Genomic DNA, 11,867 nt, shown 5'->3' on the forward strand with positions numbered 1-11,867 from the left:
TGAAGTCATCCGATTAATTTCTTGTAACGTTACAACTTTTTTCTCTTAAAATACGACTTTGTTCTTGTACAATTACAAAAAAAATTCTCATAATAATACAGCTTCATTCTCGGTACATTCTAACTTCTATTCTAGTAAAATACAAGTTTATTTTTTTAATATAAAGATCTTTTTGTCTTATTTCTCTGACTTGCATTAACATTTCCTTCCAAAATCACAACTTTTTTCTAATAACAATGCAATTTTCCTCTGTGATAAAACATTTACATATGATGACAGCATTGACTTGAAGTGTGTATTTCAGGAAAAACATGTATGCGGGCGCAGACTCTCAGATGAACGGAGACACGCCTCACGATGGCGGTCATGGAGGAGGCGGGCACGCCGTGGGTGAGGAGCTGGAGAAGACAGGAAGGTGTGATGTCTCCACAGACTAAAAAAAAACAAACAAACAAAAAAAAAAAAAGATTAAAATCACAATGAATATGTTTTGTGTCTTTCAGGTTTTGCGGCGGCCTTCTGCTGGACATCAAAAGAAAAGCGCCTTTCTTACTCAGTGACATCACCGACGCCTTCCACATTCAGGCCCTGTCTGCCATCTTGTTCATCTACCTGGGCACCGTCACCAACGCCATCACCTTCGGCGGGCTGCTGGGCGACGCCACGGAGAACATGCAGGTCAGATTGGCACACAACCGAAATTCTAGAAAGTAGAGTAGTAAAGTACAGAAAGAAAATAGTAGAAAGTGCACATTTTTTTATCAAATATATGGAAAAAGTAACATTTGTATTGTTTCTTTCAGTCAGTAGAAAGAAAAAAAACTGGAGTAAAGTACAGATACCTGAAAAGTAAAATTTAGTACATTTGTACTTTGTTACTTCCCACCACTGATTACGAGTGATGTTGGTGTTGTTTTCAGGGCGTTCTGGAGAGCTTCTTGGGTACAGCTATAGCGGGCGGTGTCTTCTGTCTGTTGGCTGGCCAGCCGCTCACCATCCTCAGCAGCACAGGACCTGTCCTCGTCTTCGAACGCCTCCTCTTCAATTTCAGCAAGTCAGTGTAACTGTAAAGACATGAAAAAATGACGTTTTTTGACTTTTTATCAGAATAAAGCGCAGTTATTCTTGCAACATTCCCACTTTTTGAAGTTGATTCTCATAGCATTTTTGTAAAACACTGTTTCCTCATAATACAACTTTTTCTCTCAAGAGTACAAACTTATTATCGTAACATGACACATTTTTTTTCTCGTAAAATATGTCTTATGTATCTTTTTGACTTGATTCTTGTAACATTAAGACAAATGTATCTCCTAATAATACTTTTTTTCTCGTAACATTTCAGTAATTTCACTTAATAATACAACTTTATTCTCATAACATTACAAATATTTCATCATGATGCTGTGGCTTTAATCTTGTAACCTTACAGATATTTTTTCATGATAATGCGACTTTATTTTCGTACCATTAGTTTTTTTTTCCTACTATAACATTTCTTCATTCTCATTTCTCTATTACTTTATTTTCGTGTAACAATTCGACGATATTCTAATGATACATTATTCTAAAATTGCAACTTTTTATTCACCTCATATACCACTTTATTCTTCTGCTGCTAAAAACCAGGGACAACGAATTCAACTACCTGGAGTTCCGCCTGTGGATCGGCCTGTGGTCGGCGTTCCTGTGCCTGTTGCTGGTGGCCACCGACGCCAGCTACCTGGTCAAGTACTTCACACGCTTCACCGAGGAAGGCTTCTCGGCCCTTATCAGCTTCATCTTCATCTACGACGCCTTCAAGAAGATGATCAAGCTGGCGCACCACTACCCCATCAACGCTGATTACGAGGAGGAGCATGTCACGCAATACGACTGTCTCTGCATGGCACCCACAGTCCTTGGTGAGGGAGCGAGATGCGGTTCTAGTCCAACCTACTCTCTACTACACTAGCAAGAGTACTTTTAACTTATTTTGCTTTGTTGGCGTAGAAAACAACTCAGACTTCACAGGCGACCCTTTAGAAGGCACTTCCATCTGGTTCTGGAACAACACAGATCTGGTAGGTTTTTCCCTTTAGGTGCCAAACCGTCCTAATGGTGACCGACACCCTCACCATGGGTAAATAAATATCATGTAAATATGGAACATTACAAGTCCACAGACCATAAAATATGAAGTAATACTTTCATGCCGCACAAACCATTATAAATGATTTCTATATGGTACAAAGACCATGGACTACTAAACACTATATTTCACTGTGTCCAGCCCATCAACGCCACATGGTCGTCTCTGAGCCGGACCGACTGCTTGAAGTACAACGGCGAGCTGGTGGGCAAGGCGTGCGACTTTGTCCCCGACATCGCACTTATGTCCATCATACTTTTCTTCGGCACGTACACCTGCTCTATGGCCCTCAAGAAATTCAAGACCAGCCCTTTCTTCCCCACAACCGTGAGTCTACCATGAGGTCTCGCACAAACACTTTCGGGTCTTCACCATGCGTTTTGTTGGCCACGCAGGTCAGGAAACTCATCAGCGATTTTGCCATCATCCTGACCATCCTCATATTCTGCGGCGTGGACGCAATGGTCGGCGTGGACACACCTAAACTCATAGTGCCAACTGAATTCAAGGTGTGTAGTATTACGATAGTGTTTTTTCTTTCACACTTTAGAGGGGTTCATCATACAGTAGCAGTTGCATTGCGTGACGTAAGGTAATGTAATGCGATATAATGTAATTTAACGTACCATAGCGCAAAGTATCGTAAGAAAAACATACCGTTCTGTATCTTAACATAAGGTGCCGTATCGTAAGGGTCGTTCCAGAACCTTACAGTACCGTAACATACTGTACGGGTTCATACAGTACCGTAGCATATCGTCAACATTATATCATATCTGTCCTGTGAAAACCACTTGTTTCCATTTTTTTTCATTTTTCGTATTTTTACGTGAATGGTGTTTCCGCGTTACAGACGTCGCATTAACGTGAACATTTAAAAAAAACAAAAACAAAATTGGACATACGTGTTTTTCACAGGACAACGACAATATGTAAGGCACCGCGAGATAGTGTAGCATACCATTAAGCAGCTTACTGTTAGATGCCACAGTGTACAGTACTGTAATGCAGCATAATGTAATGTGAAATAGTGCAGCAGAATATAATGTAGCGTATTGAAAGATGTTGAACATAAATGTAATGAAATTTAACAATGTAATGCAACATGATAATGTAATTAAACACAATATAATGTAACATAATGTAATGCACCGTAACAATGGAATATGGTGTATTCTATTGGGTCGTAGCGCACAGAACCATAACATAATATAAAATAAGGTAATGCGCCACAACATGCTACATGTAAACATGTTGAAAGGTCACAGCGACACAACAGCCTAGCTCAAGTCACCTATCTCCTTACAGTACGTGCCAAAGACACCTGATCTAACACATGCAATATAACAATGTAGAGCAACGTTACGTAATGTGACATAATGTATCATACAAAATATATGGTACATAGCAATTATCATTTCCATTTTCAATGTTTGTTATGTCCAAGGTCAGTACCATACATCGTTTAGTTCTTTGTAAGTCTCACAACTGTGTCAAAGTATCATAGTAGTCACTATAGACTGTTGCTTTTCGCAACACGGTGACATGGACGCTTTAATGGGCACTGGTTCGATTTTCATAAAGATCCTGAAATCTCCCTCCTCCCTTAGCCAACGAGTCCCCTCCGAGGCTGGTTCGTGCCGCCGTTCGGGGGAAACCCCTGGTGGGTGTACCTGGCGTCGGCCCTGCCCGCCCTGCTGGTCACCATCTTGATCTTCATGGACCAGCAGATCACGGCAGTGATCGTCAACAGGAAGGAGCACAAGCTCAAGGTGAGTGGCGCATAACGACCATACGCCGCATTGAAACTTCGCACGCCTGCTAAATGTGTTTGTCATTCCTCTCATGCCAGTGAGACATGTTTCATGGCAGTGAGGGAACACCTCAAATGTTCTCTTGCAATTCAAGTAGTACCATGACTTTTTCGATTCAAAAGAAAAAGAAGCTTAATTCCGAATACTCACGAACAAAAGACTAACAGCCTCTCATAGCATAGCTATAAATCTTAACAAGTACGAATACTCGTAACACTATACAAAGGCATAAAAATATCATATCATAGCATTTATTGCTTCCAGTAATACCTTGTAATAATGTTGTATAGATGACATTGTTACTGTTTTTTGTTCCTGTTTTTGTGTCTCTCTTTGTGACATTTGATGTTTTTGGTGTTCCAGAAAGGTGCAGGCTACCATCTGGATCTGTTCTGGGTGGCAGTGCTGATGGTGGTGTGCTCCTTCATGGGCCTGCCATGGTATGTGGCGGCCACCGTCATCTCCATCGCTCACATTGACAGCTTGAAGATGGAAACGGAAACGTCGGCGCCCGGCGAGCAGCCCAAGTTCTTGGGAGTCAGGTGAGCTTCGAATGTAACTGAACGCAGCAGTACGGTGTAAGTCTACCTAAAAAATAACAGCCTGGTGGAACCAGCCAGGACACTTCCGTTAGCTAGCGTCTCCTGTCTTTGTCTTGACTAAATTAACCTCTACCCATGTATAGCCTGTCTAGCAGGCCTGTATTGGTCATCTGGAATTTCTGACAATTTATTGTATTCAGCCATGAATCTCTAAAGCTGAAAATAAGTCACACTCCGGCCCTGCTGTGTAACGTTATAGCATAGCGTAGCATAGCATAGCATAGAATAGCATTCATTGTCCACAGGCTAATCTATGCTCAGATGTGCTGTTTAGTAGATGAGCGATTGCATTGAAGTGTTGCCGTCAACAAATTTTCATTTCATCTTGCGTGTTTTACCTACGCTTTGTCATCTCTTATGCCGCAACAGCTTCGAGCTGAACGAACAAAAACAAACTGAACGAATGGCCTGCAGAAACTGAAATGGCGCAAAGACCAAATGAGAGTGTGTGAAGATGCGTCAAGTCAATAACAATTTCATTATTGCAAATGATTTTATAGATCTGCTGTGTGTATTATATTGTTGCAGGGAGCAAAGAGTCACCGGAATATGTGTGTTCATGCTCACTGGACTGTCAGTTTTCATGGCTCCTATTTTAAAGGTAAATAGTCGCACTTTTGAGGTTTATTTCATGAATATCCACAATATAATTATTATTATTAGTTCATCCCCATGCCGGTGCTGTATGGCGTCTTCCTGTACATGGGAGTGGCCTCTCTCAATGGAGTTCAGGTAGTCTTTTCTTCCAATAATAATATCAGATTTAATATATTTAATACCCTGGCTCAACAATCCTATTTGTACGTTTAGTTCATGGATCGTCTGAAGCTGCTGCTGATGCCGGCCAAGCACCAGCCCGACCTGATTTACTTACGACACGTGCCCCTAAGGAAGGTACACCTGTTCACCTTCATCCAGGCTCTCTGCTTGGCCCTGCTTTGGATCCTCAAGTCCACTGTGGCCGCCATCATTTTCCCCGTTATGGTAAGAATTGTACCTACTGAAATGGATTTTAGATTCACCAGTGTGTCTTAAATCATGGAGGAAAATTGTAGTCTTGAACCTGTAATTACAATACATGTGTAATTACAAGAAGAGGTTTGCAAAGGTTCCCACAGAAACATGCACCTTAGTGGGTCATGGGGGGAATCTATATGTGTATTTTTATGAGACGGTGTGGACAGTGTTCATGTGGAAGTGTGTATAAGAGTCTGTATTTTTTTTCTTTTTATCAGGTACAGGAGTTGACTCCGTGCTTTACCAACCTTCACCAGTCTTTTTTAATGACACTATCTGCACTTCTATTTATTTTTGCCATCTGATATTACCTTCTTACCAGATCCTGGCGCTGGTGGCCGTGAGGAAGGCCATGGACTACTTGTTCTCACAGCAAGACCTCAGCTTCCTAGATGACGTCATCCCCGAGAAGGACAAGAAGAAGAAGGAGGATGAGAAGAAGCAGCACAACAAAGAAGACAGTGACGCCGATGACGTAAGGGCACAAATGTCTTTGTGTTGCACAAAATCTCTCGGTGACTGGAAATTCCACAAATGAACCCAGAGCGGCCATTGGAATCCAAAATGGCAGACTTGCGGTGTCTATTCAGGCCTGGAGTCTTGGGACTTTTTCATTTGTCTACCAACTTTCATGTTGACTAGTCAAACTGGCTTTGGGGGTTGGATTTTCAAACATGAGTTTCACAGTTTATGGCCAGTGCTTGAACTTCCCGCCAAGCTCTGCCCAAACACACTGACTCAAACGCCGTTTTTTTTCTGGCATGGGTTCGTGAGACTTTTTTGTGGGTCTACACATTATACGCATGCCAATCAAATTTCACTTCATGGAGTCTAACTAATTCCGGTTTCTGAATTTAAAAAATTTAATTTAAATTTCTGCGGCCAGCTACTAAGCCAAATTTTGGTGAATCATTTCAATTCAAAATATCTGACTTCCTGTATCTTTTCCGACATGGGTTTTTGAGACTTTTTTGTAGGTCTACTCATGATGGACATGTCTACTTGGCAGGTCACTTCAAATCAAGTTTTCTCTCTTTCAAAATATGACACTTTTTGTGGATCTACTCATGATAGATGTCTACCAAATTTTATTTTGCCCAACAAAACTGGCTTTCTGGGCTGAATTTTAAAAAACAAATCTTGGTGCTGTTGACTGCAATTTTTCATTGCTTAAAGGCGTATTTGCTTGCACTATACAATATGCTAACAACATTTAGCAATTTAGCATTTATTTGTGCTTCTCAACATTTTAAGGTGGTTTCAAGGTCTGCTTTTGGAACATTCTTTAACGGTGCTTCTGCATTAACCATAATAGTTTTAGGAACCTTCTGGGTGGAAACAAAGGGCCCTGCTATGATCACAAAAGACACGTACATGTTGCAAAGTCCCTCCGACTGGGGTGTCAGGTTGTGGGGGTGAAGATCAGATCTTGAGGACTTTGTGTGTGTGTGTGGTCTCTTCCAACAGTCTGACTATCCTTACAATGAGAATGTTCCCAGCATTAAAATTCCCATGGACATGATGGAGCAGGAACCCTTCTTAGGTGGTCAGGCCTCAGACAGTGAGTAGACGACCTGGCGGCGGCGCATGCAAACCACTTCCGTCATCATTTTCATCTTCATCCTCTTGCTCCTCTTTGTTTGTAAGGCACTACATGATGTCGGGCATTTGGCTTTTGTGCTGTTTGACACTAACAGATGTTCAATTTTTTTTTTAAGCTTGTCTTTGTGTCACTTCTTTTGCTGTCTGCTTGTGATTCAGTTTCCTCTTGAATGTACTAACACACTTTTGTTTGTTTACAGTGGTCCTTTGGTGTTGTGTACTTTTTCACATGTATCTGTTCATTCTCTATGCCAAAGGTTTTGTTTCAATGTTAATTTGGATTTTATATATGTATATATAAATATTCCAAATATTTATATGATAAATTAAAAAAAAATTATACATTTATTATTTATATGACAGTAGGTCTAGTATCTAAAAATGGTTTCTGTCATATCAGGTTTGTTTTTTTAAGGAAACATTTTAATGATATGTCTATATTAAGCACTTTTTTATTCTATACTTCTTAGTAAGTTCGAGTATTTTAATTTAACTTTATATTCACTGTACTTTCTGTACTGTTATGATGTATCATTTTACTTGTTTAAACAATTTTTAAAATTGTATTTACATTTTGATTTATTTTAATCGTATTTAGTCAATACTATTACTATGTCAAATTGAAAATGTTTACTTCATATATATTTAATTTGTAAAAATTTTTGACAATGTAATTTTGTTCGCATCTATGTTTAAAATTTCCTAACATTATGCTTTACTTATGTGTATTTAAAAGGTTTTATAAATAAAATGCGTTTTACTCTATATTAATCTTCTATATTTTTATATTTTTAATATTTCTGACTTAAAAAAAAAAATCAACACTGAGAAGTTTATCCATGTTTCTGTGCACATTATTAGCATTGCGGTTGTAATTTGCTCTAATGTCGGTTTCAAATAATTTGTCGCTAACACACAGTAAACGCAGCAGAAACATTAATTGTTATGTAAATATGAATTTAACGTCCGGTCATGTATCTCCTCGGCAGCAGAGAAGTCAGCTTCGTTCCTCGAGCGACACACCTCGTGCTGAGCAGCTTCGCTACTACAAGGCCAACTGCTTGTCCAGGTGAGATGTCCAAACATGATATTGACATATGCGTAACATATATTGTAATGCATTCATGAATATGGCAGAGCGTACAGACACTCTGAAGAAAATCTAGAAAATACAAATCCTAATCAAATAACATTATTTAAAAAATATTTACATGCACTTAATGGTAAAGCCAAAAATATCAGTAATGTCGATAGGCAATAATATCAACAGTCGTTTAAGTCAAAGATTACTTTACTATATATCTATATATTACACATACACATTCAGACACACACAAAATTACACGTGTGGCCCCAAAACCCTTTCAGGATGACCACACCAGGATTACAGCGTGAAAGGCAGCTGCACTCACGGGACATCCGTGGCATCAACAAACACGTCTGACAAGATGTCTTTTTAACATATTTGTGTACACAGCTGCTGACTTGGCAAAAAACATTTCCTGCATTACTATGTACAAGAAAACAGGGGCGGAGCTACAGGGGGCTACATATATATATATATATACATATATATATATATATATATATATATATAAATAATGACTGCTAGATGGCACTGATTTCTACACATTATCCTTTAAGAATAAGTGTGCCATTGATCTAAATACAAAATCTAAAATAATATGCTTTACATAAAGAACAGTCAATTCTTACAGTAAACAGCAATCATAATTATTCCTTAAACAAGCAAAGGAACAAACCTAAGTAAAAAACAAAAGTAGTATTGTGAAGAATTAACTTCATTGTGATTCTTACATATAATTTGAACAAATGAGCCATTGATGGGATCGGCACGGTGGTCGACTGGTTAGCACGTCCGCCACACAGTGCAGAGGTTGTGGGTTCGAATCCGGCCCCGACCTTCCTGTGTGGAGTTTGCTTGTTCTCCACGTGCCTGCGTGGGTTTTCTCCGGGTACTCTGGTTTCCTCCCACATTCCAAAAAACATGCATAGTAGGTTAATTGATTACTCTAAATTGCCCCTAGGTGTGATTGTGAGTGTGTATGTTTGTTTGTCTCTGTGTGGCCTGCGATTGGCTGGCAACCGGTTCGGGGTGCACCCTGCCTACTGCCCGAAGACAGCTGGGATAGGCTCCAGCACCCCCGTGACCCTCGTGAGGATAAAGTGGTATAGATAATGGATGGATGGATGAGCCATTGATGGCAGTATGCAAAATGGCATCAACTGTCTGACCATCCCACTGAAAAATTTCTAACTACCGCTCTGCATGAAAAGCATGTGGATCTTTGGCACAGGTCCATTTTCTCCGTAATGTCGGACAGAGTGTGATGATGTAACACTGTGATGACATTACAACCCTCCCAAAACCTAATCCCATTCCAGTAAAGAAAAATTGCTTTGTGCTCAAATGACCTCCGTGCAAGCCTTCAAAAAGCTTCATCAAAATCTCAGCACTAGCAATGCTTAGCTAGCTTTACCACTGGCCCCTGCCTGCCCCGAGATGAAAACAGCCGCTTTATTGAATAAACGCGAAGACATTTATTGAACACAAGCATTATTTCTGACATTCAGATGGCCTCAACTGACACTGTCACTCTGCACACAAAGTAGCCAAGTTTGTTTTTTTTCCTGGTGAAAGGAGAGAGTCTGTTCTTTTCATTTGGTAGATTTGTGTATACATAATCATTAAACACAACAACCTGTGGTTCTTCACAATGCCATGCAATGTAATGCTCTAAAATGGCTTGAAGTGAATGAGTTCAAAAACATACATTGAATGGGATTGTAACTGTAGGGTCGAAAAGTGAGGATGGTGACCCCAAGTGGACAAAAATAATACCTACACCTCACGTGCATGATTGATTTATGTCTTTTCACAGTCCAGCCATTCATCCATCCATCCATTATCGATACCGCTTATCCTCACAAGGGTCGCGGGGCGTGCAGGAGCCTATCCCAGCTGTTTTTGGGCAGTAGGCGGGGGACACCCTGAATTGGTTGCCAGCCAATCGCAGGGCACACAGAGACAAACATCCGCACTCACAATCACACCTAGGGGCAATTTAGAGTGTCCAATCAACTTACCATGCATGTTTTTGGAATGTGGGAGGAAACCGGAGTACCCGGAGAAAACCCACACAGGCACGGGGAGAACATGCAAACTCCACACAGGGAGGCCGGAGCCAGGATCGAACCCACGACCTCTGAACTGTGAGGCGGACGTGCTAACCAGACGTGCTAACCAGTCGCCCACCGTGCCGTGCCGCCCAGTCCAGCCATTCGATCCCAGGAATTTATAACATTTTCTTCAAATTTGTTCAAACGTTAGGGTAAAAGTTTCACTTTGAAATCAATTTCAGCCAACAACAGATGTGAAATTGATCAAACCAGATGGATTAATCTGTTTCATTCTTATTCCACAAACTCAATTATACTCAAAATGCCGTGTTTGGATAAAAAACTATTATTGCAAAGATTTTATAAAATTTTTTTGCTTGACTTACGCTATAACGTGGTTGATGCGTTTCAGCCCCGAGATGAGTCCGCTGAACCCGGTGCCTCAGATTAGAATAGACATGGACCCGGACGACAGCAACCCATTCTACTGGCCGAGTCGAGGATCCGAGACGTCTCTGTAGGTCCACCGAGCGGCCGCGCCCGGTGGTGGTGGGTGGGTGGTCCGTCCAGAGCCGTACCCCCCCACCCCCACCTCCCCTCCATCACCTTCTACTACAAATCACAACAAGCAAGCTAACCCTACTACTACTTCTTCTATGCAACTGCAGCTCTGTCGTACTGCGCCTGGAGTTCGCTTTGTTTTATATCTATCATCCGTCTATACTTTTATATATTAAAATATGTATAAAAAAAAGGAATCTCTGATATATTATGATAACATTTTCCTATAGCAGGAAATGTACATGTTTATAGTCTACCTCTTGTTTCAGACGAACAAGTGTCAATTGATTGCGTGAAATTTGTTGTATCATAGACGGAAAAGGTGTGCTCATGTGATCGAATACTGTAGTTATTAATGGTGAATTAACAATGAACAATGATTTGTGTTTTTCTTACTAAATTAAATCGACTTTTATTTCTTTTTTTTCAAAGGTTTTTTGTGTGTGTTGGTAACTTTTTCGTACGTCTGTTCTTTCCTCAGCTATGAGCGATATCGCGTTTAAAAAATGCGATATATTGCCTTTCAAGTGGCTTATAAGGTCCATTATTCATATCATAATACAAAGTCAATGCCAAATTGGCAAACTGACATTTTTAACTCATAAATATTAGCTTTCTACATTTCTTGTTTTTTCCCCACAGTACTCTTAAAAATATGAATATTTAATTTTTTTCAAGCCCCATTCCCCCTCCCAAACAGTTCTGGAAATAAATTGGCTTTTATGACATTGCGGTAGTTAGCTTAGCATGAAGTCTGGAAAACGACTCCAAAATGCTCCCCGAATATCATGTTAAGGGGGGAAAAAAAAAAAAAAGATGTTCAGCACTTTTTTTTAAAGTGTCCTGTGTCATTCAGGTGACACTTTAGCAACAGATTCAACATTTCCAGAGGGGCACTTAATGTTTCTAACACAAAAATTTGAGTCATAAAACAGCCCAAATATGATGTTAAGAAGCACTGTAATTTTTTTAAAAGCATCTTTCGTCATCAGAAAGTAA

General features: G+C 40.1%; 1 protein-coding gene and 1 long non-coding RNA gene across 10 annotated transcripts in view; one reads left to right on the forward strand and one right to left on the reverse strand.

Moving 5' to 3' along the window:
• slc4a4a (solute carrier family 4 member 4a) overlaps positions 1-11,303 on the forward strand; it is a 49,644-nt gene extending 38,341 nt beyond the window's left edge. For 4 of the 8 annotated variants that reach the window (XM_086030611.1, XM_086030616.1, XM_086030617.1 and 1 more), the window contains 15 exons: positions 305-415; positions 504-678; positions 921-1,054; positions 1,630-1,904; positions 1,993-2,063; positions 2,273-2,458; positions 2,527-2,640; positions 3,742-3,903; positions 4,309-4,487; positions 5,076-5,148; positions 5,211-5,279; positions 5,358-5,531; positions 5,887-6,039; positions 8,156-8,235; positions 10,720-11,303. In XM_086030611.1, the coding sequence (XP_085886737.1) occupies positions 305-415; positions 504-678; positions 921-1,054; positions 1,630-1,904; positions 1,993-2,063; positions 2,273-2,458; positions 2,527-2,640; positions 3,742-3,903; positions 4,309-4,487; positions 5,076-5,148; positions 5,211-5,279; positions 5,358-5,531; positions 5,887-6,039; positions 8,156-8,235; positions 10,720-10,828 (2,065 nt within the window). In that variant the 3' untranslated portion in view covers positions 10,829-11,303. Of the gene's footprint in view, positions 1-304; positions 416-503; positions 679-920; positions 1,055-1,629; positions 1,905-1,992; positions 2,064-2,272; positions 2,459-2,526; positions 2,641-3,741; positions 3,904-4,308; positions 4,488-5,075; positions 5,149-5,210; positions 5,280-5,357; positions 5,532-5,886; positions 6,040-7,031; positions 7,126-8,155; positions 8,236-10,719 lie in introns of all 8 variants that reach the window. The other 4 variants (XM_086030614.1, XM_086030618.1, XM_086030619.1 and 1 more) reach the window with 2 other exon arrangements.
• LOC147147466 (uncharacterized) lies at positions 80-4,970 on the reverse strand. Of its 2 annotated transcripts, XR_015086809.1 has the most exons (5): positions 4,890-4,955; positions 1,649-4,548; positions 843-1,064; positions 554-703; positions 80-433 (listed from the first exon to the last, which is right to left on the reverse strand). It is a non-coding gene; the product is annotated as an uncharacterized LOC147147466 (long non-coding RNA). The 2 variants fall into 2 exon arrangements; XR_015086808.1 differs by having other exon boundaries at positions 1,649-4,970.
• Positions 11,304-11,867: the final 564 nt, after the last annotated feature.

This window comes from Filicampus tigris, chromosome 5, assembly GCF_054856515.1.
Source record: "Filicampus tigris isolate MCC_2025a chromosome 5, RoL_Ftig_1.0, whole genome shotgun sequence".
Classification (NCBI taxonomy): domain Eukaryota; kingdom Metazoa; phylum Chordata; class Actinopteri; order Syngnathiformes; family Syngnathidae; genus Filicampus; species Filicampus tigris.